Source organism: Taudactylus pleione, unplaced genomic scaffold (assembly GCF_031769625.1).
Source record: "Taudactylus pleione unplaced genomic scaffold, aTauple2 ptg000051l, whole genome shotgun sequence".
NCBI lineage: Eukaryota > Metazoa > Chordata > Amphibia > Anura > Myobatrachidae > Taudactylus > Taudactylus pleione.
This window is the reverse complement of record NW_028284453.1, coordinates 4,440,066-4,466,911: the sequence shown is the minus strand read 5'-3', so window position 1 is coordinate 4,466,911 and position 26,846 is coordinate 4,440,066. Positions and strand designations below refer to the sequence as shown.

The 26,846-nt window shown below is 43.1% G+C and overlaps 1 protein-coding gene across 3 annotated transcripts in view; it reads left to right on the top strand.

The window, feature by feature from the left end:
* Positions 1–14,042, top strand: part of TBC1D17 (TBC1 domain family member 17) — a 53,470-nt gene extending 39,428 nt beyond the window's left edge. For all 3 annotated transcript variants that reach the window (XM_088462574.1, XM_088462573.1, XM_088462575.1), the window contains exons 12-17: positions 88–188; positions 4,264–4,363; positions 6,700–6,797; positions 8,522–8,638; positions 10,783–10,869; positions 11,992–14,042. In XM_088462574.1, coding sequence (XP_088318700.1) covers positions 88–188; positions 4,264–4,363; positions 6,700–6,797; positions 8,522–8,638; positions 10,783–10,869; positions 11,992–12,204 — 716 coding nt within the window. In that variant the 3' untranslated portion in view covers positions 12,205–14,042. The remainder of the gene's footprint in view (positions 1–87; positions 189–4,263; positions 4,364–6,699; positions 6,798–8,521; positions 8,639–10,782; positions 10,870–11,991) is intronic.
* The last annotated feature ends 12,804 nt before the right edge of the window (positions 14,043–26,846 follow it).

Genomic DNA, 26,846 nt, shown 5'->3' with positions numbered 1-26,846 from the left:
TTGCTGTGATCTCTGGGTGAGAAAGTCCCACATATACTCTTGCACAGTAACACATTGAATTGATTTGAGTCCGTTTGCCTTGATTAGGGTATGTACAAGGAATGAGCGACCTCCTCTCTCCCATCCTATACGTCACACAGAATGAGGTGGATGCTTTCTGGTGCTTTACTGGATTCATGGAGATGGTGGTAAGTCCAGTGAGGCCTGCAGTGGGTCAGTGGGACACGTGCTCCGGCTTTGTACCTCATTCTGTCCATGCTTTGTACATGTACCCACAGAGCAGCTGATATTGGTGACGATATGTATTATCACTACCGGCCTTACCTGAGTGTCATTAGATGCAGCAATATGAGCTGCTGGCTGTGGGAAAATAGGACATTTAAAACAGACAGAGGTTAATATGTATTTCGAATGTTTCTTTTTTTGGGGGGTGTTCAACTAGCGGTGATCGCCATTCCGACTGTTTTTCTGTCATCCCGCAACATTGCAGATCTTCCCTTACACCAAATAGAGGTAGCAGGACAATCTGGGATTTAGTCTATGGTATAGAGTGGTGATGCATCATGACCGCACATTGCCACTGATTGAATGTGACCCACAGTTTTTTAAACTTCAGCCCAAGTACTCTTTACTAGGTGATTGTCGAGTGTTCTAAAAAGGGTAATTATTAGATCAAGTCAATTGGGCAACTGAACAAATCTCTTATTTATTGGGGGTCAACTGACCTATAAATCCAAGAAGACAATATCACACAAACTTAGAAATGTGCTAATAAAATGCTCAAAAATGCAGATTATATAGCTATCTCCGTTTTGGAAACACTTAGGGCTCAATCCAATTAGCCGCAACGATCTCACAGGGCTCGGAGCGGGCCGCGAGGGGTGCGAGATGCGGCGGCAATGGCACCTCTCACCTTTCGTACACAATTGGATTGACCCCTTAGATGACCCCTTAGATGGAAGAAAGGCTTCATGACTCTTTTGCCCCAACTCTGCCCTTATAATAGTTCTGGGGGCTTATAATAGCCCCCAGAACTATTTCTTCTCGTTTCTTAAATACGGCTTATAATAGCCTGCCAGGTACAGACTCTGGAGAGATTCCGACGAGTCTGCCAGTATTTTTAAAGCGGCAATAATTTAAAAAGGCAAAGCCAGATTGTTTTTGCCTTTTTAAATGATTGCCGCTTTAAAAAAGCCTGATGAATCTATATGCCATGTGTAATTGTAACTCAGAATACAGCCATATAAGTCTACAGACGCATTTTAAGTACAGCTGTGTCCACTGTTGCCGCAGTCACGCCAAACCTCCAAAATTCTGTATACGAAGTGCTACCATGCCAAGTTCCGTTGTGCTTCATTTACAGTCTCTGTTGCATATAAAAGTGTTGCATATGAAATGAATCGGTGCAGTCACCTGGTGCGTCAAGGCACGCCTTCAGGTGAAAATGACGCTCGGCGCCAGCAGTCTTGCATGGGACCTTTCGGCTCACTCACGCCAAGCATCTCGCCCTGCATGACGTATTGAGGCGAGGTGTATGAATATACAGATGAGTCCTCAAAGTCACATTTTTATATTGAACTCTGCCTTGTATCGCCCTGCGCCCAGCTGGGTAAGCCGTCTATAGCTGGATGAATGATAAAGTGACAAATACCTGGTTGGAAATGGTAAACTATAATGCCAACGTCCCAAATTTTGCATCCAAATAGTAGGTTGTCAGCGATTTCCTCTAATATCTATGTGTCATATCCCCAATACAGCAGCCAGATCTCTTGGGGATAACATTTGCATCTGGCCATGTAAAAGAACCTTAGATGGGACATCATCTCAACACCAAATGATCTGGATACATAGTAAAGGCTGAAGGATCACTGGGCACCACCACCTAGTAGCATATGGTGTCATCTTTCCACCTCTCTACTATGACAAAGTAGGTTAGAAGCTCTGCCTGCAAGTGCCCCAGTGCAATCTCCTGTGTTTTGCACAGTCCTGGACTTAGACATAGATTATTGTAAACTGATCCTCCCCTGGGTGATCCTTCCTTTCTATCACTACCTTTGGCAGTAAGGAAGGTGTGATGTTGACAAAAAAAATACTTTGATTCATCATGTTAAAAAGACATTGTATACCAGCTCATTGAGGAAATCCTAAAGACCGATCCTGTTGATGATTTGATAAACTCTACTATACTGTTTTTGAAACCACTATTAAATGTAAAAAGATGAGATTTTGTTGTAGTTCATTTAAATCCTTTTCTCGTAGTCCATTGGGGAACACTTGAATCACCATGGTGCATAGAAGCATAGGCTCCTCCACTTTTATACCTCAAGTTGCTGGCTGGAAGCTTTAGTTTTTTTTTTTTTTTACCTAAGCCTCAGAGGAGGGCAGGCCGGGGGTACGGAGCGAGAGGTAGTGGAGAAAAACAACGTTTTGTATCGAGAACAAAAAGTTGAACAAGGAGAGAACATGATCAAGAACAGAAACAAAAGAGCGTAAAGAAAAGGGTCTCCAGTGTACCCCCGATGAACTACTAGAAAAGGATTTCTCAGATCATCCATGGGGAGACACTGGAATCACCATAGGGAGTTACTGAGTTGTCCCTAAGGCAGGATCTGCCCAGAAGTTGTGATGCCATGGCACCTTGTGTTCAAAACTGGAAAATTGACATGAAACAGTATTACATCTGTATAATTTGGGTACAGTGTTCACTGAAGACCAGGTGGCAGCCCAGTGCTACTGTTCAGGAGTAACCTCACGCTGTGTCACTCTGGAGGCTGCCAGCAATCTGGAGGAATGCACCTTCACATGATCAGGAATAGACAGTCCTGTCCCAAGGTATGCCTGGCGAATTAGCAAATTAATCTACCTGGCAATTGGCATCCAAACCAATATGGCATCAACCCTGTGCAAGTTTTTGGTCCTCTGGATCTAGATTCTCAATGCCCTGACTACACCCACATAGTGAAGGGATCCCTCTTCTTCTGAAGATGCAATCCAGTCTAAAGCTGGAATCCCATAGAAAAAAAACATTTGGTTATAAGGAAAGCCCTGTCGTCATGGAAGAGGAGGAAAAAAGATCCAACAAGCTCTGAAACCCCCCTAGCTGAGGAGACAAACGAATAGGAGGCCAAATTTCCTGGCAAGGAACTTCAATGTCATGAAATCCAACATTTCAATAGAAAGGTTCTGCAATGCCATCAGCACCAGCTTGAGGTGCCAAGGAACAATTTGGGCAGGATGTACATGCATCACTCCCTGTAAAATCAGCCTTCAAAGAGGAGAGTTTATACCCTTATCCAGTCAAAGATGATGTAGGAAATCCCTTCACTTCACATTAGACCATAGGTTCTCAAACTCTGTCCTCAGGACCCCAAACAGTGCATGTTTTCCAGGTGTCCTCACAGAATCACAGGTGAAATAATTAGCTCCATCTGTGGATCTTTTAAAATGTGTCAGTGAGTAATGAGTACACCTGTGCACCTGTGTGGGGTCCTGAGGACCGAGTTTGAGAACCTCTGCATTAGACTATTTAAATCCAGTTCTAAAGAGAATGAGAGTTTTTACTGCGCTCTCCCTTAGTTGTTTTGTGTGTAGTGAGTAATAATAATTTGTATAATGCTGCCGGCAAGGGGTTGGGTCTCTTTCCAAAGACACAGGGATTTACTATAGAGAAATGTTGTCATTTTGCTGGCGCAAATATAGAGATAATATGCCTCTTGATGGATGTAAAATGAAGTATGCCACTTGTTCTCTGTCTATTAGGTGTAATAGAGGAATTTAATAAGTGAGGAGTATGCTGCGGCTGAGTGAAACAGCTACAATAAGACGAAAGTAGAATTAAATAATAGCTGAAATAATAAAAATAAGAAGGCAGTCCCTTTACTAAATTAAAATTCCCATGCAGCCACTAGGGTATAGAGGGAGGGAGGGAAGATTCTAAGCTTTTGCCAGTAAATGTAAAGTGCCTATCTGCTGCATCACACTCTATGTACCCCATGGTAATCCCAGAGCCCCCCTTAGGATGAACTGTTATATAAGTAATTGTTTCTGTATTGGGTTGTTCCGTGAGCTATGGCTGAAAGAAAAAGAATCTCCAATCACACTCCTTTATACAAGAGATGGGGGGATTTATTCCATGCGGTATCCTGTGTGAACGACGAGACATGTTTAATATTTCGCTGACGGCTGCTGTAACCAATCAAAGTGCTCAGTGTTTACAGCGGGCGGCTGTGATCGATGCATTGATTTGTTTCTCCTGCATTACAGCATCATAACTTTGAGGAAAGCCAGGAGAGCATGAAGAAACAGCTGGCCCAGCTCAACCTCCTCCTGCGCGTTCTGGACCCCCTGCTCTGCGATTTCCTTGGTATTTTAGATTTTTGTTTGCTTTTAGATCTGTTCTGATATAGGTATTTTGTGCACCTCCTAGTTCTGTACAATAGTGAAAGGGAACAGTCTTCCCTACTTCATTTATTAATGAAACAAATATATATATATATATATATATATATATATATATAAAAAATCTAGAGAGAGATATAGATATAGAGATGTATCTATCTCTCTCTTTGGTAGACGAGGAAGATGCACTGCAACAACAGACTAAGTAGTGAAGATACTAGCTATAGTGAATGGTTTCCTAAATTGTATATTCTAAAATAAAAAGAAGTAAATACAACCATGGCCAAAAGTTTTGAGCATGACACAAGTATAGGTTATCACAAAGTTTGCTGCTTCAGTGTTTTTAGACCTTTGTGTCAGAGGTTACTATGGTATACTGAGGTATAATTATAAGCATTTCATAAGTGTCAAAGGTTTTTATTGACAATTACATTAAGTTTATGCAGAGTCTCAATATTTGCAGTGTTGACCCTTCTTTTTCAAGACCTCTGCAATTCACCCTGGCATGCTGTCATTCAACTTCTGGGCCACATACTGACTGATGGCCACCCATTCTTGCCTAATCAATGCTTGGAGTTTGTCAGAATTGGTGGGTTTTTGTTTGTCCACCTTCCTCTTGATCACAAGTTCTCAATGGGATTAAGGTCTGGGGAGTTTCCTGGCCATGGACCCAAAATGTCAGTGTTTTGTTCCCCGAGCCACTTATCACTTTTGCCTTATGGCAAGGTGCTCCATCATGCTGGAAAAGGCATTGTTCATCACCAAACTGTTCTTGGATGGTTGGGAGAAGTTGCTCTTGCCGGATTTTTTGCTACCATTCTTTATTCATGGCTGTGTTCGTAAGCAAAATTGTGAGTGAGCCCACTCCCTTGGCTGAGAAGCAACCCCACACATGAATGGTCTCAGGATGGCTTACTGTTGGCATGACACAGGACGAAGACTTTTAGTTAGATGTTAGTTAGATGTTTCCTAGTAGGGTGCATCTGGTGCAGCAGATTTTCGGATTGCAGGGATTTACGCAAATCCATGAGGTCAGTTTACTAAAGTGAGAGTTTTCAGAAGTGGAGATGTTGCCCATAGCAACCAATCAGACTCTACTTAACATTTAACTAGCACCTTTTAGAATATAATATCTAGAATCTGATTGGTTGCTATGGGCAACATCTCCACTTCTAAAAATCTGCACTTTAGTAAATTTACCCCCATGAAACGCCCAGCACAGACCTCCATGTCCTATAACCGATTGGGTTAGAACTCGACAGTGCGAACATCTTTATCCCTTTAAAGGGTTTTAATAACCATAGGCCTGTCTGTGTTCTAATAGGTTGTTCTAGTAGAGACCCAACTGGGTTTCTACTTATGCTAGGTCCTTGGCTTAGGGAATGCTATATATATTGTTCATTGAGAAGAGAAAAGAACTCTTTATATATCACCTGGGGGTATATCATATAGCATAGAACATCATATGCACTTGTGTGACAGGGGCTCACTTTATGTGACTCTCAGCCTCCTCATACCTTATTTCTGGGTTCCCTGCTTTCTCCATGTAACTACCAGGTATGTGTTTGTCTCCATACTGGTCAGCTCAGACACTTCTTCTGGAGCAGTTCCTAACCTGGTCAGTGACAGCTATAGCAAAATAAAAGTGAATAGATCTTTGTTATTGGCTTTAATATGTTTCATTCCACACTATAGTTTTGCTGCCCATTTACTTCATGAATCATGTGGAGAAAATGAGCAGATCATTTCCTGCCCTATAGACCTTTAGTGGGTTGGAAACATCCTGACTCACAAGGGCTTATGTAATAATAGCTGTAAAGTGCAGTGATGTTGCTTTGGGTGGGGCAACGTAAAATCGTTTGGACGCCTCTGCGCTCCCCCCCCCCCCCCCCCCCCACCTCCTTCCCTCTCTCTTACCTGTAATGGCGGCTGCTGACGGTCAGGGGCTGTGTTTTAAAGCAATAGGCTGCACAGCCACTTCACTGCATGGAGGAGGAGGTGTAATTTGCGGTGTTCTAACTCGCCCCCCCCACAAAAATATTTGTATTGGGGGGGAGGGGGGGGGGGCAAGCGTCCCACTTGCCAAACCCCCAACCCCTGACGCTCATGCCGGTAACCAATCATATTTTAAAGGTACAATGTATTAGAATACATGTGGTATTTGATAGGATACCATGAAAGAATTACCCAACATATAACATGCCTGCTGCTGCTTCTCTTGTTGTACTGCTATTTTGAATGACCTACTCCTATTACAGATAAAAGAAAGATCCCTTTTTCTAAACTTTTTTTCCCCCTTAGATTCCAAAGAATCTGGGAATCTAAGTTGCTGCTTCCGATGGCTGCTCATCTGGTTTAAACGGGAGTTTTCCTTTAATGATATACTACTTCTGTGGGAGGTGAGCAACAATAATTAGACTGAAGTTATTTTTCCCTTAACAGCTACAGATCTGTACGGCATTCCCGCTATACCGAGTTCAGTATTTAGTCCCCTCACACTGGGAGCAGCCATTTTCTGGGCCGAGTCACTATACGTGCAAATGCAACCAATCTGTTCACTAGGAACTTGTGGCACAGTGCTCTGATAGGCTGAATATCATTGCGGCTCATAACATTTCTGCCTCCACTATGCTCACTGAAAGTCCTAGTACAACAACAGGAATGCATCTGCCCTAAATTCCCCATATCAGGGGAAACCTACTACTAATAATGCATGAAATAATACTTGTCCACCTGGCGTGGCTGTATACAGTGTGTGGCTTTCTCTGCAAGCTACTGTCTCAGCCATGATAAAGTCCATTGTACTGGGTCGACCTTATACTTTTTATTATTTATTATCCATTAATAGGTGCCACGCGGGTCTGCAGAGCCAAAGTGCACACAAAAGTACAATACAAACATAACAGGACAAAAATTAGCATATACATGTCTGTCAGTAGCTACAAATCTATGCAAAAATAGTCGCTAACTACAAAATCAGCACTTGATAGTCCTATGCCCCAGTTGATACTAACTGTAAGGGGAAAGAGATGATTTTGTTGGTAATAAAATAGGACAAATACACAAGGGAGAAGGGTCCTGCTCATGAGAGTTTACAATATATAGGGGAGGGGGTGACACAGGTGAGAGACCGTGAGCAGGGACAAAGGAGGAGAGCTAGGAGTCTATCATAAAGAAATCGGTCTGAGAGCCGGTTTGAGTCATTGTAGAGAGTCAGAGTGGGTGTGAGATCCAGGCTGGGGAGCAGCACTCTAAAGGGGGGGTATCCACTAGACGATAAAGTTGAACGATAATGATAAAATCGTTTGATAATCGTTCAAACATCGTTTGCAAATCGTGCAGTAATTATTTCTAACGATGTACGATACGCGCTCCCGCTGGTCGTTTGATCGTCTCCTCCATCGACTGAACATGCAGGTCAATTTCACTTGATTGCTTACACATCGTTTACACATCGTTCAAGCTGAACGATCAAACGATGAACCACTCTCTGCCCACTATAGCTGAAAGCTCTCAATCACAGATTGAAGCAACATAGTTTATCGTTAGAACTTTTACAAATCTTTTGCAAATTGTTCAGAGTGGAAGATCAAATTTCAAGGGAAAATCGTTAAGAGGTTGGACAGGGATAAAATCGTCTAGTGGATGCCCCCCATAAGGAAGGATAACTGGAAGCTTGCAGTGCCAGGTGTAACCATGCTTCTGAAGTATTCTTTACAATGCATGTATATTGCAAATCAAAAGCTGTATCGAATCTTAAGGAGAAAACATCCGTAGACGTACATGAGGTCTCGTGTCTGCTGAAGGCCCCTATCACTACGGTTTTGTTAAATCACCTACTTGAAGCATTTAGGTTGTAACTAGATGAAGGGCTTGGATTGATTATTGATTAGTATTAGAACTCCTGGTCTCTGGTGCTGTCGGCATCCGCAGGTTATTGTTAAACGAATAATTCCCTTTTGCTGTGCTGTGAGTATGGCTGTTGTACAGCTTCAAGCTGCCCACATATCAGATGCTCGGTGTGAAAATCTACAGACAGCATCTATGATGCCAGATTTCATCCTGAAATATGTGCTATAATAAACCGGCAGAGAAATGTTCTGCTTTATGTATCCCAATCCAGGTGCTGTGGACCGGGCTTCCCTGCCCCAACTTCCACCTGCTCGTCGGATGCGGCATTTTTGACTTGGAGCGGGAGGCACTAATGAACTCGGACTATGGCTTCAATGAGATCCTTAAAGTAAGTTTTTAAATTTGACCTCTGAAATGTAACCAATAAATATTTTACTAGGAGCCAGAGTTGTCTTATGTCATCGATTTGATCGTCTTCATATCCTTAACTCATAAGGAACTGGTGGGTTGGGTGCTGGATCCTGACAGGGTTAGAATGCCGACACCTGTCGGTAAGTATCCTAACACTGCCCCTAATCCTCCATCCCACACCCTAAACATGACCCTCCCCCCTAGTGCCCAGCCATAGCCCTTCCCCTAGTGCCTAATTTTAACCCTACACCTAGTGCCTAACCCTCCCCATAAACCCACTACTTACCGTCGGCATCGTGGTATAGATGGGAACTTTGTGCAAGTGTGTAGCGGTAACTACTTCGGGAGGTAGTTGAAATCCCGGCTGTTGGGATCCTGGCGCCAGGATTCTGACTCTTGTCGGGATTCCAGCGCCGACATTGTGAGCACCACATCCCACCTGCTGGGATTTCAACTACCTCCTGAACTAGTTGCCGCTACACATTTGCACAAAGTTCCCATCAATACGACTCCTTACACTTGTCCTGATGAAGTGTGTCCAGGGTCTACACACAAACAGCACCTGGTTCCAAGATGGACAAAGATGCAGCATCAGTCACAGGTCCTTCGATTAATCGCCCTTTTGAGTAACTCTGTGGTGGCGCAGAATGGGTGCGGGAACTCACTGGAGCCATGTTTTCTATGTACGGGATCGCAGTCTCCGACACGCTACGAAACGCAGTTTTGTGAGCAGTATTCATGATGAAGCTGTCCATTCGTGCCCCGTGATATAGTGATGTCACTGAGGCATGAGGCGCTGCACACACAATGGGCCAACTCATCTTTGTTTTAATCCGTTACTGAACATCGCTTGGGAAATCTGGCGCACCTCTCATTGCCTCATTCAGTTCAATGGAAAATGTAGTATAATGTGATTGGTGCCAGGTTATCTAAATGCCTGAATAAAGTCTACTCCATCTGTGTTTCTGTGAACTTAAACGCCCTGGGGAGCGTATGAGAAGTTGGATGTTGGTGTTTTAACAGTTTTTTTTTCCTTGGTAAATTATTGCTCCATAAGATTAGTAAATTCTCTGGAAGGTATGTAGTCTGTATTCCGGCACCAGGATCCCGACCACTGACATCCCGTGTTAGGGGTTGGGGTTATGGTTAGGCTGCAGGGGATAGTTAGGGTTAGGCTGCAGGAAAGGTGGGGGAGGGTTAGGGTTACTTACCAAATTCTGTCGTGATTCCATACCATACCCCTCTGGGACCTAGGACTCCCATGTAACCTTATTCTCACACAACAGCCATGTTTTGTTTCCCTCATTGGATGTGTGTAATATATCTTATTTCCCTAGAAGTAATATTCTTGAAGAACTTTAACGTATAGGGCAAGATTTAGTTACTTAGCTTGTACTGTGAGCGTCCGTATGCTCTATAAAATTTGGAAGACTATTACTATTTTTAGATTATTTCAACCCAAAACTGAAGATTTAGAAGAGTCAAAATATAATATCTGTTCTGCCAATCTAATGGGTTCCGCGATGCGTAAAAAGTATCCTTTCTCCTACTTGGGCAGTGAACTTCTCTTTCCTATGAATGGGGGAAATTTACGGGGGAGGGGCCTTGACAACCTGGTAGGGTTGTCAAGGTTGCTTTTAGTGTTCGGCGCAAAAATACTTATTTTAGTTACTAAATAACATTTAGTTAACCTATTCCTAAAGGTGGCTGTACACTGTGCTGTAATCTGCCCAATCAGCCAAATATCGGCTGATCTGGGCAATAATTGCACAACATGTGGCCGCAACTGAGCGCAACTTCCCAGTTTGATTGGCCCCAGCGTCTTAGTTGAGATGGACATGCCGAGACACCATAGGGTTGCTTATAGGTCCGATGCTGCGACCAATATTCCCGATGTTGCGTCTTTTGTATGTAAGCGTCTCTGTACACACCTTCAGTTTACCCATTGCAGTGTTCTTACAACTATCATAAGGAGCCATTGATTTAACAAAATAATATAGCTGCATCTATACAATTACATTGTTCTGTTTTCTGGTTATACCTTTATTTAAATTTGTGTCTACTTCAATACTATTCCCCATCCCCACACCTTATTTATGTGTTGTCTCTGCCCCCGTTCAGCACATTAACGAGCTGACCATGAAGATGAGTGTGGAGGACATTCTGTGTCAGGCCGAGGCTCTGAATCAGCAGCTGGCACACTGTCAGGTGAGTGCCGGGGTTATTGCTGCTTGCACCGCAGTACTGTCAGTGCTTCACAACCTCTCCCGTTGCCTCCCATTCACCAAGGCAGCCTTGCATTGAATTAGTTCTGGCTTTGTAGTATTTGCGGTTGTAATAAGTGAGGAGACGGCAATGCAGTCTCTGCTATATTGTACTATAGAAAGATATAGATGTTGATTTTAAAGAACAGCTGCCTCAGTGTGACTCAATCTGCTTTTCATTACGTTCTAAAAGGTTTCTCTACACCGATCACCTTTTATTCATACTGGAAATATTCTGTACACAAGAGAGTTTGGTGGGGTATTATAAAATCTCCAGCGCTGATCACCTTGGGACAGTATGTATGCAGCTGCTCAATATCTCCCAGTTTACATGCAGGGTATAGCCGTGACTTGCCAGGGATATCTTGTATGTGCTAGGCTCAGTGTAGTTATGGTCATTATGTTCTAGCCTATGCCGGTAGGCGTTGATACAGTGATAAATGCTGAGATCAGCCTGACCACGGGCACAATCCTTTGTGATAGGCACTTATTCTAGACCAAGGGTATTCAATATGGGGCCCGCCAGCTAATGCGGAACTACACATCCCAGCATGCTCTGCTACAGTGTTCCACAGCAGCTGGGGGGGGGGGCGCACGCTTAATACCCCTGTTCTAGACTGATCAGTGACTGCTGGTATTTCCAGTGTATATTCTGCAGATTGTGTGGCAAAAGGTGTTTGGGTGCCCCGTATTTAACCAGACTAATTGGCAGAGCACGTCGAAGTATGGTTATTGTGCTCCTGCATTGAATTGCCTTTATACGCCCTTGTTAGCCTACTTTATGCCACCATAACAAGGAAATGAAATATCCTTGAAGTTAATGCATCGTTAGCAAGGACATTGTAATGGAAAGTGCAGTGTAGTGAGATTTATCCTAAACATAGATCCCGGCTACGCACCTTGGTATCTGATAAAGCAGCGTGCAGTATTTCACCTCTCCTGTCATTTTATGGAGTAATTGGAGATTCCAGTTTTTTTTCATATGTGAATATTTAATGAAGCGTTTGGTTATTGTGTGAAAAGCATATTATATATGTATGTTCATAGTGTCACTCTTCATTCGCAGGAATTGCCTCTCAATATTAAAGAGCTCCTTGGCATGGCGGATGTGAAAAGTCCAGCTCCCAGCACGGACACAGCCAGCCCTCCACAGCCCCTGTCCCCGAGCCAGATCCACGAGTTAGACCTCACCGACAGTGTATCTGCCAGTCAGCCTGATAGTAGTATAGAGATACTGCCCACCGAGGACACGACAACCTCACAGAGCCTGTCTCCTTGACCAGACTAATGCCAGCCTACCCTTGCGTCTGTGCCCATTAATACATCCAATCAGTGTGCACTTACAGACCCGATTGTAAGACTTCATTCCTAGATGGTTCCACACAGACATGTGATCCTGTACTCCGTCCCATCTCATTCACTAAATAACCTTTATGCAGAACTGAAAGCTACCGCAATACAACCACTTACCAAGTATGTATTTCCTGCTGGTATGAAGGAATTAATCTGCAACCCCCCCTCCCCCATCTGACAATTTGGGGTGTACAACCAGGTACATGGTGTTTTAGAACAGTTTCCACACCCGCATTACAATACTTTTAAAGTCTGTTTCCTTCTACCAATAGATAATTTAATTGTTCAAGCCGGTTTCTATAACGACGGACGAGAGCTGGGCTAATGAGTGCGTACCATTGGTTCAGTCCTAGGTCATCTGTCTCTGTGCCACCCTGTGCTTTTGGACTCGTGTGACTGATGGCACATCCATGTAAGGGATGGAAGACCAGGCTGGCTCTTGGTGCTGCTTTACATCATGTCTAAGTGAGCTATAGGCCAGAGAAGAATAAGAGAATACTGACAAGTTTAAGAAATAGTAAGTCTTGTAAGATGGCTTCACGCTTCATAATAACTTATTTCCTACATTCATTTTTTTGTGGATATATTTATAAAATACTAAATGACGAACAGTAACAAGAATATTCCAGATACTCATCGCATATCTTTCAGTGAAATGAGGGGGGAGTGATAGGTAGAGGTGTACAACTCCTGTTATCAGGATTAAAGTTGCGTTGTTAACAAAATGTCTTTATACATTCGATAATGGAGTGTTATGACCCTCCCATTGTCTACAGTAGCGGTGGCTCTTTTGAGAATGGAATATACAGAGTTCTTATGAATCTCGATTTAAACTACTGAATGGCTCCCACCACTGTGTGTAGGTAAAGGGGTTTTATGTTCTTTCCAGCAATCACTGCCCTCACCAGTAAAGGAGGATGACCCTAAAACAACATGCTCCAATATCCGCTCATTGAAATGTTAGTGCAGTCCCATGTCGTTGAGTTTGATTGTCAAATCTTGCCTTACATAACCACAAGAAGTTAATTAGAAATCATCTGCTGACTTTGTAAAAATAAGGCCACCGATTCGGACTGTGGATAGATTGATAAGTTGCACCTGGCCTTTGTATGTATAAAGAACTGTTCAGTCATTTATTGGATTCATTGCAAGCTCCTCCCTGGAAGTCTGTGTTGGGGGTGGGAGGAGGAGTGACTGAATTGTCTGGAGCACCGTAATTCCCAGGAGAGAGGTCATTCAGCCGAACGAATGCTCGCTTGCTGCTAACAAAACATGGAGGAGATTTGGCCAATGGACGTTGGGTGAGGAAATGAGCAGTGTAGTCTCACGAGAGGGTTTACAGTTATTGAGCTTTGCACTTTTTATACATATATATCTTTTTATGTGTATTATAGCTGTTTGTATTTGTATTCTGTATTTAATATATATATATATATATATATATATATATTTCCATAGATTGGTGTATGTCAGCAGGGAGGTCCCTGTAGAAGACTCTATTGACACTAATTTAATTTGCTGCACCATTTTATTTTGGACAATGGAAAACTGCCTAGTAAGGGGGTGGGGATCATTACATTATCTGTACTGCTTTTCCCGCTCGCTACAGTATATGCCAAATTTCTTCACCTTGTGAGTTCTGAAATAAAGTTCCAGCTATGAATACCCTTATCTACTGACACATAACCGTTTATTTGGCACCTTGTCTTCGGATAGATGGCCTCCTTCCTAAAAATGCATTAAAACGAAATGGTTTTTAACGAACATTTTATTTCTGTGTTTTAATATGGACCAGTGTGTTTGTTTGCTTTGAGTCGATCTCCGCAATGGAATCGGTGTTGTCACTTTGGGAAAGCTCCGATCTGTCACAAGTGAGTGTCTGTACGATACTGTTGTAGGTAATGTAGAGCCCCGAAGAGAGTTGGGGTAATGTTTATAAGATGCCAGCGCAAACTGTTACCAATTAAGCCCCTGGAAAAGGCACATCTGCATTGAGTAGCGGTCATTTTGTTCACCGTTCCCACACCTGTGTGGACGCTAGAGGTATACATGGTGAAAAGGGATCAAGGGAGACTTAAGGAAAAAGCTGCTGATGTCCAGTAGTCGGGCAAAGGAGTTTTGCAGCCACCTACCTCCAAACCGCAAGATGTCCCTTTTAAATTCTAGCGCCCATTTTGTAGGCTGAATAGCATTATTAAGGTTCTGTTGGTCGCATTGTGCTGCATATCCATTTGCCAGTTTCCCTTGACCTCATTGGTCCGCGGTGAATAGATAGGCTGCATTCTAATGATGAGTGGTTCAGCCCACAAAATGGCTGTCTCCATCATTTGTATGGGACTAGTGCGCACTGTAGAGCTGAGCACCCATCTTCCACACATGGCTGAGATGGACATGATGTAGCCTGAGGCGTTTCCTATGAGGTACTTTTTCCTCGTGTGGTGATTGGCTGCATTCTTAAGCCTGGATTTAAAACATTAGCAAATTGTATTCACTATTTGGGTGGCTGCTGCCATTTGATCCATTTTATGTCATTTTTATTTTTTTTAATGTATTTTTCCTTTTTGTTCAGCTCAAGGTGTTAGCTGTAACTGAACTACATGTCCCATGATGCCTGTAGCTGATTGAGCATCACAGGAGAATAAATTGGAAGCCACTTCAGCATTAATAGTCACTTGGCCCACTCCTTAGCTGTTAAATTGCCTTGCTATAATTAGAGCTGTGGGTGTACATCTTATGTCTTCAATGCCATGGGAATATTACAAGTCTGTATTATTTTACACCCATTGTGTTGTAGTAACGTCGCAGCAGCCCTCCTTTCAGTGTTCACAGACTGGCGCACACGTGCTATTCTGCATGGTACTTTTAATGAGTATGAACAGCATTTTTTTCATGTTATGCCAGATAAGGAATTCATTGGTTTAATTTAAGTCACAAATTCTAATTATAGCATGTTCCCTGGCACCAGATGTGATATTCCATCTGGTTACTTATCTTCAATATATTTATTTGTTCTGTACAGTACTTCATAGAACGTGGAAGGGCAGTGATGTATAATCTAGCTATACCCAGCAATGGAAAGATACTCTCTTTATACCACTCAATATACTAAAGTCTAAATTAGCACCTGTTCTCCATCATTTGGACCCTTTTGTGAGGATTAGGATGTAGTTAAATGCAGAATAGTACATATTATTTTAACATAGTGAGTTTGGCTGGAGACTCCCATGTATAGTATACAGTATAGCTCTGTGAGTTTTTTTTTTTTTTTTATATTTTTATTTTTCTCTTCTATCTTTTGGGGTGTCAAAAGGGCTACAGTATAAAGGTCACCGTTAAAAGGTCCGCATGGTGATTAGGTCAACCATCATTATGTAGGGTGTATTTAGGTTGACAGGGTTAAATAGTCGACGATCAAAAGGTCGACATTTAGCATGTTGACACCTTTTTTTAAAATTTTAGCCTAACCCTAAAAAAAATCATGAAAAAAAAGTGTTGTCATTTTAGTGTTGACCTGTTAAATGTCGACCCTTTTGACTGTCAACCATTTAACCTTGTCTACCTAAATACAGGCCTACACAATGATGGTCAACCTAATGATTATGTTGACCTTTAAACTGTCGACCAATTGACCAGTATCTGCCTATGGGTATTTTTTTATTTTTTTTATTTGAAATCTCATATATACTTTACTCCCAGGGATGATACTGTAACTTCATGAGTGAAATTTAAAGAACTGCAGAGCAATGCCCGGATCTAACTACCCCTTGACGAACACAAATTGAAATATTTTTGGGAAGCACAGGAGCCAGAATTCTCTCCAAAATTGTCCCTGGGTGTAATTTCATACAAGAGCCTTCGTATTCCCCATTACTTACTGCCGATTCACAGAAAGCCCTTTACCAACAGTGGTAAAACAAGGTTACAGCTGGAAAAATGTGTGTGATGATCTGAACGTTATGTCAGAAAAATGCTTAAAGTTTTATTTATATGGAAACCGTCGGTTTGTAATGAACCTTTTTATGCTTGCATAGGTGTGGTATACAAAGGGTAGGTATTATCTGCTCCATGCTAGCATCACTCCAGTATGCATCGGATACTTTAATCCACATTTTGTTGCCTTTGCTCTTTGAATTTACATTTATTTATTACCAATTATTTATACATAGCACACACATTCCGCAGCACTTTACAGAGAATATTCAGTCCCTACCCCCTGTGGAGCTTACCTGGAGGAAACCCATGCCAGCATAGGGAGAATATACAAACTGCACACAGGGCCATGGTGGGAATCAAACACAAGACCTCAGTGCTGTGAGGCAGTAATGCTACCATGACACCATCCATACTGCGTAACTTGCATTCGGAAAATCGGCACCCACGGCACAGCCCAGGACACTCGGGTGTCTAATGCTGGGTACGCAGAGCGATTGGCTGTCAGAGCAGACTATTTGTAAGCTATACATTCACTTACCAATCAGCCGCTCCATATGACTACCCAGACATCACAACTGGGCAGGCATTTAAATTTGCCTACCTAGTTGTGATGTCCGTATCGACAGTCCCTGAAGCCAGTGTACAGGCAGTCGGTCGTACACACAACCAGAAGTACCCATATATTGGCAAAATCTATCCACATCGGCTGTGCTGCAGATATATAGGGAGTACACACCTGCCGATGAACTTGTGATATATCGTTCGTTAATCGAACGGTATATCGATAAGTGTGTACCCAGCATTAGAACTAGAAAACCTGTAGGATTTAACACGTGCTGTACTTTTCAAGACTTAAGCGGCCCCCACTTCTTAGTAACATGTCACTATGGAAGAGTTTGGTGCCTACAGGCCACTGCAACTGTTGGGTTGAAAATGTAGAAATCCTTAACCATTTTGTGCTCTCTCACACTTCTTATCTGTCATGATTCCATTAATATGCCTAATATTAGCCCTAGAAATGGCTTCTCCTATGAGATACTGTATAATTGGATTTGTGTTTTAAGCCTTCAAGCTCAAATATTCCTATACTAGTGATAGCCATGAGCTGGTATGGTGCACGGTATTTCCGCAGACAGCGTGAGGATTCAGTGGATGGTGGAGACATTGGCATGGAATTGTGGCTCACCATGCTTCATTTTTAATTTTTTTTCTCTTTTACAAAATGGTTGCCTCCAATGTGAAAGTGGTTTCCTCAGTAATGCTAATAGTTCCTTGTGAATGAATAGGATACAGTCTCATAATTAACATGCCATGCAATGGCTGCCAACAATCGGGCGGGTGTAGAGTTGAAAGTTTGCAGGGCACATCTTGCATGAATTCACACTGCGCCTACTCCAAAAATGGACGCAATAAGTTTGATTAATGCAGTGTCGTACGCATTTTCTTCTTTTCTATACACTTCTGACTGAGGAGTTGGAACTTGATGTAATGGGGTGTGCTCACGGAGGCAAAGGCCAGGTAAGGTGTGTTCATGCAAATGTGGGGTATGAAGCCCTGGACAGTTTTGAGGCGTGCAAAATATACTGTACGCCTGAGTATAGGATAATGCAAGTGCACACTGATGATGGTGTGATTAGTAGTAAACCAGGTCTGCAGACAGATTTGGAGGCATCTCGAGATACCTCAAAGGAATGCGGTTAACTTACCGCCAGCCATTGGAATCCCGACCTGGTACTAAAGATAGGCGTCTATATCCCAATACCTAGCTTTAGCCAAAAGCCAAAATCCCGACAGCCGGGATCTCGAGCGAAGGGAAGCAGGGACTGTTAGCCGCAGGGGGGGAGGGGTTAGTTTTAGGTACCCCCGAGGGGACTTAGGGTTAGGCACACCCCCTCCCCCCTTCCCTGTGAGGGTTAGGCTAGGGGAAGGGTGGGCTAGGCACCCTCCCCCGGGAGGGTTAGGTTCAGGGTGCGGGAAGGGAGGATTAGGGTTAGGCACCACTAAGGGAGGCTTTGGGAAGGGGGGGGGGGGGAGAGCGCGAAGGGTTAGGGTATTTACCAGCCTCAGTCAGGATCTCTACTGTTCGGGCTTCTGGCGTCGGTATTCTGTCCGACGGGAACACATGCGGCAGCATTCCATACCGATTCCACGTCAAACTCTACAGTCTTATGTATGCATTCTGTCTTTGTACACTTCAGCAGTGTATATCCAGAGGTGCCGAGAGGGGGGAAGACAGGTAGTAATTACCTGGGCTTGTTTAAGAGGCCTGAGCCAGCTCTTCACCAAGGAGAAGAATGTCGTCCTCCTTTTGTGCGTATATTCGTTTAACTTTTTTCTCTGGCTGAGCGTTGACATGCCTTCCCCAACACCCAGGCCCATCACTGCTCTTTACGGCCCTGTGCACGCCTGATATACTGTATTATTGTTGTCATTCAAAAAAAAGTTTGCACTGACCCATACATGACCTCACTATTATCCCACTTATGTGTACAAAATGTTGTGCTCTACCACAAGTATTTAGTGAGGTACAAGAGGGGTGCACTACTGTGACCCTAGTTACACAATGATGATGGTAGTTCAGGGTACCCACCAGCAGGGGCGCTTGTTTATTCTTTTAAAATAAAAAAGGTTCTCTACAAATAGTCCTGGTGATCCCACCACAACAGTTCCTGGATGTGACCTCCTCACTCAGGGCGGAGTTGGCATTCGTTGGTCCTAAATGATCTCGGCCATGCTGTGTAGGTGCCGGCAAGAGGTTCTGCTGTCAGTGTGATCGATCCTAACTTACTGCTCTACTGCCAGCAGCGAAGAGAAAGCAAAGAAGTCTTTTTTTTCTGGTGTATTATCTGGATCTGAACTTATTTAGAGTACATTGCTTCAGAAGAATGGCGAGTGGCCAAAAATGTAAAATTATTGAAGGTACATTAATATTTCTTGAGGAAATAAGTTATAAAGCTGCTTCCCTCCTTGTCTAGTTAGTACTACCTTAGGCACTTATTTTAATTAAAATATTGGTGTGAGCAGTCCTTAAGGCTAACGTCTATGACCCTAATCTCGTGATCACACAGAGCCAATCAAAAATCTGTTTTGAACCCTGTCATACTTCCTACAGTTTGATGTCACAGAAAGTTTCCAATGAGCACATGGACATGCTCCTGCCAGAGGATTTAGTCGGCATTCTGACCGTCAGAATCACGGCTCCTGAATCCCTACCACTGATATATACCGACTGTGAGTGGCAAGATTAGGCACTAGGGGAAGGGTTAGGCTGTGAGAAAGGTGAGTTAGAGGGAGGGTTAGGGTAAGGGTTACTTACAAAGTTTAGTTGGTACTCTGATTGTCTGCATCATGAATGCCGGGATTCCGTACCCAAACCCCTGCAACTATTACTGTATAAGGCTGCACTAATAAATTATATGTTTATTTCTAAATGTGTCCACACACTAGACAACTCTTAAAAGATGCAATGTGGTCAGCGATTTCCCTTGAACTCCCCCGGCAACTCCCCCTGCACTCCCAGAGACACGATATCTTGCATAAACTGTCCAATCTGACAAACTATCTTACCAACGACCTTAATCTCGTAGGCAAGATCTGAAGATGCAATGTACGACCTGCGGGTTCAGGCATCGTGATTGAGAGTGGACACTCGCGATTTGGACATATTTTACACGATTTGACATTCCGATGCGTCGAAATCGTGTAAAATACCATATAGTGTGCACGCACCTTGAGTTTTCAGGTTAGTTATGTTTCCTATGCCTGCAGGTGTATGGCCGGACCACTTTAATGCAATCTTTACAGTGCGATAATGATGTACAGATGGGCAGCGAGCCCCATCATTACTGCATTAGCACTGCGTGCCAGAGGGACCGCTTTCTTGTCCATAAGAGTGATAATGTAGTGTTCTGTTTGCACAGTTCTTCTGGTGCTGTGTGTATACTGCAGAATCACTGCAGATGTTCCCTGTCCTACATAAATATATACTTTTTAAAATGAAATTTGCACAACATGCTGTGTAATCAGGACACACACAGCCCTGGAGACTGGACTCAGGGTAAGAGCGTATTCACTGATTAAAGGGGGGAAAAAAAAAAGATCTTTACATTTTCTGCAACTCTGTATAATTGGTGCTCACTGCAGCATGTGAGAGGCATTCTGTCACTGACACACAGCCTGTGGGTATTTCCATAGCTGGTTATTTCTGCTAATGTGGGTTAGAGGGTTTAAATGCTGGCGGCAAGGGTTGTTCCTTGTCGTCATTATAACCCATATCAATCTCTATTCACTGACCAATCACCTTTCTTCACAGATCCTGGGTCAAATGGACTGATGACTGCTTGTTCTAACATCAGTAAATCGGTATCCAGCGACTTATCGACATTCAGAAGATTCTGAATGTCGACCTGGTTAAAATGTCGTCACGTTCAGAGAGTCGACATTTACCATGTTGACACCAAAATGTCAACATGTTTTTTTTTGTTGATTGTTAAGGTTAGGCGAACATCAAAAAAAACGTCTACATTTGGTGTCGACATTTTAACCATATCGTCCTTAATACATGTCTACATATTGGTTGTTGACCTAATGACCATGTGGACATTCTATATTCAGAATCTGTCAACATTCTGGAGTTGACATTCAGGATGCCAACCTTCTGAATGTCAAAAAGTCATACCACATCCAGTAAGGCTAATGAATAATCCTGTTTTAAGGAAATCTGCAGTAAATCCTGTGAGAGCAAGAACCTACATAGCTTGTGCGTTAGTGATAGGTTGGTGATGGCTGACTCGGGTGCTGAAGCAATTGGCGTACATTTCTGGAATAATTTGATCTCTAATTAGTTACCTGGTTGACTTGGTGGTACCGTAACAGTCCAACGCAAGGCCTAATCCCCATCCCCAGTGACTGGTTCTCAGGTCACCTCTGGGCAATGATGCAGAAAACAGGGCTGCTCTGCTAGTGGTTTCAGTGGTGGTATCACACTTCCTCTGGTAAACTCCAGCCCAGCCAATCAGAGCTCATACCAAGCTATGCAACCTTAGTGCTATAGCTTATTGCGGTGCAATTGCATCCTAATAGTCTATGAATGGAGCTGCCACTTGCGAAATGGCACTGGTGGGCGGCAGCAGGGGTCTGTATCCCTGGCTGGTTATAGGTGTAGGCTGGCATAGCACTGTGCAAAGTGTTTTGAAGTTCTCATAATTTCATGGATTCAGAATTGGAGAATCGTTTGACAAGTGCATATAATTATTTGTAGGTAGGTGTGTGTTGTGGAGGTTAGATTGTTGGTGGGGGCAATGTTAATGCTGCACATGTAGTGCTACTTACTGTGCTATCATCCACAGTACAAAAAAAAATTTAATGTATTTAATGCAGTTCAGCCCACATCCTGGTTACACCAGGTAATTAGATGGCCTCTTGGTTATGTTTTTTTTTTTTTTTTTTTAATGGGACCTTCTGCTGGTGAAAGTAGGTAGGAGCTGCCATATTGTGTGTCTTCATCAAATCACATTAAGCCTCCCAAATTGGACAGTGTAGAGAGTGGATGTCATTGTGAATAGTAATCGAGACATTATGAAGCTAAAAATATGTCTAAAATGAACAAATAAAACAGTGATTTTGTACACACCTCTCAGTACATCTTTATCATGTTGATACGGAAATTGTATGCTTCCGGTTTTCCAAACAGTTCTGAATATTTGGGATAAAAATTAGGTTCAGTGAGCTTAATACTCTGGTAGATTAGGATTTGGGAGACTTTCTCACCTGTAGAAGTTTCATAGATGGATCACACTGTAGAAAACTTTTACATGTTGACAGATTTGGTGCTGGGATTCCGCATAGTCTATGCCACTATATGCTGCTCTGTTACCGCAAGCAGAAGGAAGAGTGTACTGACCAAGGCTAATATCACTATATTGTCCCTCAGGATGAACTAGTTACAATGTGAAGATGATCAGTGATCAGACTGATAAAGTATATGTGGCACAATTGAAGATATACTAATGCCAATAGGCAGTGCTGCATTGTTAACCCCTTTTCTATGCCAAGGAGTCAAGCAACTTGCAAATTTGTAGCATTTGCACCATTCCCCTTCTGCCACAAGGTGGCGTCACAATTCAAATGAATGGATGTGGTCATGGCAAGAGTATTTTCATTTGTAACTAGAATTAAGTGTCTGCACCAGATAAATTCTGATGTATACTGGGTGAATGAGGTGTATAAAAAAAAATAAATCTAATTATTCCAGCAAAGTCTGTCTGGTCTATTGACAATGGTCATTGTTAGAGAGAGGCTAATCGCTGCCTCCAATCGCCTGAGCTGTGCCCCCAGCATTGATCATTGTAAGTGACATCATCTGACGGTATAACACAGGATGATGCAGACTAGTGTGTTTGTTTTGTAGAGAATTAGTATTATAGGGAGGAAAGACCTAATTGATGAATACTCCATATTTAACAAGACCCCCTGCCGGCAAAAGCATGGATAAGCCGAAGTACATTTGTCTCCTCCTGTCCTTCTATTTCTGTCGCCATCTCAAGATGACAGCAGAGGACCCTTCCAGAAAAAAAAAAATATTATTGAAAAAAAGAATTAAAAAAATTACTTACATTTTTACATTATTAAAATAAAACAAAATTTTCTTACAAAAAAATATATTAAAACTATGGTACCCCCCAGACACATTTTTTTCTTTCAAAAATTAATTTGCTAACATTTTATAGATTTTACATTTTGGGGTGAATCTTGTACTGTAAGCCCGAAGACAGGTTTACAGTGTAGTGCGCATGTGTGAATTGGCAAAACCGAGTCAGGCACGTGCAGGCCGCTGAAGCATTAAAGGTCTTGCACCGCCAGGAACCCGAATATCGCTCAGCAGCCCCCACGAGCCTCCATTGGTAAATTGCAATGATAGAAGATGTAAGGTCGCTGCAAATTGAGATACAGACCGCTTAAACCAGTGGTTCCCAACCACAGTCCTCAAGGCACACTAATACCCCTTTTACACCAGAGCAAAAACCTGGGTTTTTGCTGGGTCTACCCGGGTCGCAGCTCAGTGTAAAAGGGTCCCTGAAAAATAACCTGGGTCAACTGACCCTGAAATCCAACCCAGGTAGCTACCAGGGTTGGACCCAGGATGGACCCAGGTAATGGTGCAGTGTAAACAGTGCAACCCAGGTTATCTGACCTGGATCATGCCTAAAATGAGCGGATTGGTGGTTGTGGAGCATTCACCTCCCACTTTTTATGACCTCACAGGTTTAGCAGGGCAGACCTGAGTTCAGTGTGAACAGGGCTGACCTGGGAGTAACCCAGATCAAAGGTGCAGTGTAAATGGGTCTGACCTGGGTCTGACCAGGGTTGGAACCATGTCCAAAAACCCAGGTCGGACCTGGGTTTTTGGTGGAAAAGAGGTATTACAGTCCAGGTTTCAAGGATAGCCATACTTGAGCACAGCTGTCTTAATTAGTACCTTAGTTATTTTGATTTAACCATCTGTGCTCTAGCATGAGCTATCACTAAAACCTGGACTATTGGTGTGCCTTGAGGACCGAGGTTGGGAAACACTAATACCTCTTTTCCACCAAAAACCCAGGTCCGACCTGGGTTTTTGGACATTGTTCCAACCCTGGTCAGACCCAGGTCAGACCCATTTACACTGCACCTTTGATCTGGGTTACTCCCAGGTCAGCCCTGTTCACACTGAACTCAGGTCTGCCCTGCTAAACCTGTGAGGTCATAAAAAGTGGGAGGTGAATGCTCCATAACCACCAATCCTCTCATTTTAGGCATGATCCAGGTCAGATAACCTGGGTTGCACCGTTTACACTGCACCATTACCTGGGTCCATCCTGGGTCCAACCCTGGTAGCTACCTGGGTTGGATTGCAGGGTCACTTGACCCAGGTTATTTTTCAGAGACCCTTTTACACTTAGCTGCGACCCGGGTTTTTGCTCTGGTGTAAAAGGGGTATAAGTAAGCTCCTATGGGACAGGGACTGATTGAGAATGATTAAGTATTCTCTGTAAAGTTCTGCATATTATGGTGTTGATTTACAAATGAACAACAAGCAAGCACAAATCTATCAATTATAACTATTTGAAGAAAACAAATAAAACATGCACAATGATGTCTCAGAGGGGCATATTTATTAATTATCGGGTTCTAGACCCAAATTTAAATTTCATATCGCCGTTTATAGCAGCAATATGTCATTAAGGGTCATGGCAATGTATTAGAAACCACCCGCAGGGAAAGGTTCTCTGAAAGGAACACGTCCCTGCGCTATATAAGGAGGGATGTGATGGTTAATTAAGGGCTAGGAATACTATTTATTTCATCTCACGATGGCATTAACTCAGCAAAAGTGTAACAGCATGATTTCAGTTTTTAACCACTTAACTAACAAATTTGTTTTCTAAAAACTGCTCAGAAATTGTCGACTGAATTAAGTTAAGAACATCTGTTTAAAACTTAACCAACACTATTTTCTAAAAAAAAAATATTTAAAAAATAAAATAAACCCCTCATCCCATTAAAAGTAGCACCAGTAAAGCATCCTGAGACCATTCATGTGTGGGGTTGCTTCTCGGCCAAGGGAGTGGGCTCACTCACAATTTTGCTTAAGAACACAGCCATGAATAAAGAATGGTACCAAAACATCCTCCAAGAGCAACTTCTCCCAACCATCCAAGAACAATTTGGTGATGAACAATGCCTTGTCCAGCATGATGGAGCACCTTGCCATAAGGCAAAACTGATAACTAAGTGGCTCGGGGAACAAAACATTGACATTTTGGGTCCATGGCCAGGAAACTCCCCAGACCTTAATCCCATTGAGAACTTGTGGTCAATCCTCAAGAGGAGGGTGGACAAATAAAAACCCACAAATTCTGGCAAACTCCAAGCACTGAGTAGGAAAGAATGGGCGGCCATCAGTCAGTATGTGGCCCAGAAGTTGATTGACAGCATGCCAGGGCGAATTGCATAGGTCTTGAAAAAGAAGGGTCAACACTGCAAATATTGACTCTTTGCATAAACTTAATGTAATTGTCAATTAATGTAATTGTCAATTGTCAATAAAAGCCTTTGACACTGATGAAATACTTGTAAGTGTACTTCAGTATACCATAGTAACATCTGACACAAAGGTCTAAAAACACTGAAGCAGCAAACTTTGTGAAAACCAATACTTGTGTCATTCTCAAAACTTTTGGCCATGGCTGTAGTATGTGTGTGTATGTATATGTATATATATATATATATATATATATATATATACACACACACACACACATACACACCTCTATGTCTGTCTATTTCACTGTACACATGGCCCGATCACTGTGGTATGCCTCCTCTGCATTACTTATCCGAGATGCGTTGTCAAACGCAGCATCAAATAATCTGCGTAACATCGGCCAGCTAAGGTGACCCATGGGGTCCCGCAGTCGGCAGCCGCAGTTGAGAGGAAAAAACCAGGAAATCTCTGTCAGCTGACGGAGATCCTGGCTTCTTCCTTCCCCCCCACAACGGAGGCGACACGTTGCTGCCAGTCTGCTGCCAGTCTGTGAGCAGGATCGCATACCCGTTCTGCACATGCGCAGAACGGGTCATGCACCTGATTCCCGAACTGCTGAATCAGTCTCCCAGTCCATTATATCCAGTTCCTAAATCTGGCAAACAAGTCTCTCACACCATCTTGCACACCAGTCTGGTTTTACCACTGAGACTTGTTCTTACAGCGTCAGGGCCTGATACAGCAAGGAACGCACGGATGCAGACGGATGCAATCGACCACTGTGAGAATATGCTAATGAATGCATACGCATGGCAATCGCAGCAGAATAAGCAGACGCCCAGCACTACATAATACCACCCACTTCCCTTTACTTGCGTCCTCTATACCTGGCAAGACAGCGGTAACATTGAGAACCATCGGACCCATACGCACAACAGTGGTTGACCTAACCAACCCGCAGACATAGCAAGACTTCCTATGTGCATCTAGACCTCAGGCTGCGTCCGCCACCGCAAGGGCTTAATTATGCACACCTCTGAAATGCCATCCAAATGCACAGGCACTCCTGTGCTTGCCAGACCACTCCCCCCTCACACCTCACCACCCAGAAACGGCACTTCCTGTCCATCACTGTGCTCCCGGTCTGCATGGCCTCTGCAAACGCAGTTCCCATTGCAATAGCTAGTTTGCGCACTGCGATGTATGCGCAATGCAAAATAATGGACCGATTGCGTGCGTTCCTTCAGTTCATCAACATCGGTCCCAACCGATCAAGTTCATCTATTCATCAATTCATCTATTCATCAACATCGCTCCCAACCAATCAAGTTCATCAATTCATCAACATCGGTTCCAAACCGATCAAGTTCATGAATTCATCTAAGCCAGCTCTCAATCCAGCATCATCGGCCTCAATCCGATTCTGCCCATTCCTTCAGTATTATATATTCAGTTCCATTCCGACCTGCTGTTCAATAAAGACATTCTATTCCTGTCCTCGCCTTTGGGCCCATCATCCACTGCCGTATCTCTACCCCCTCACATCAATGCATGAGGAAGTCCTGACTCAAGCCACCTAACTTCCTTCACGCCACTCTAATCTCTTCAGC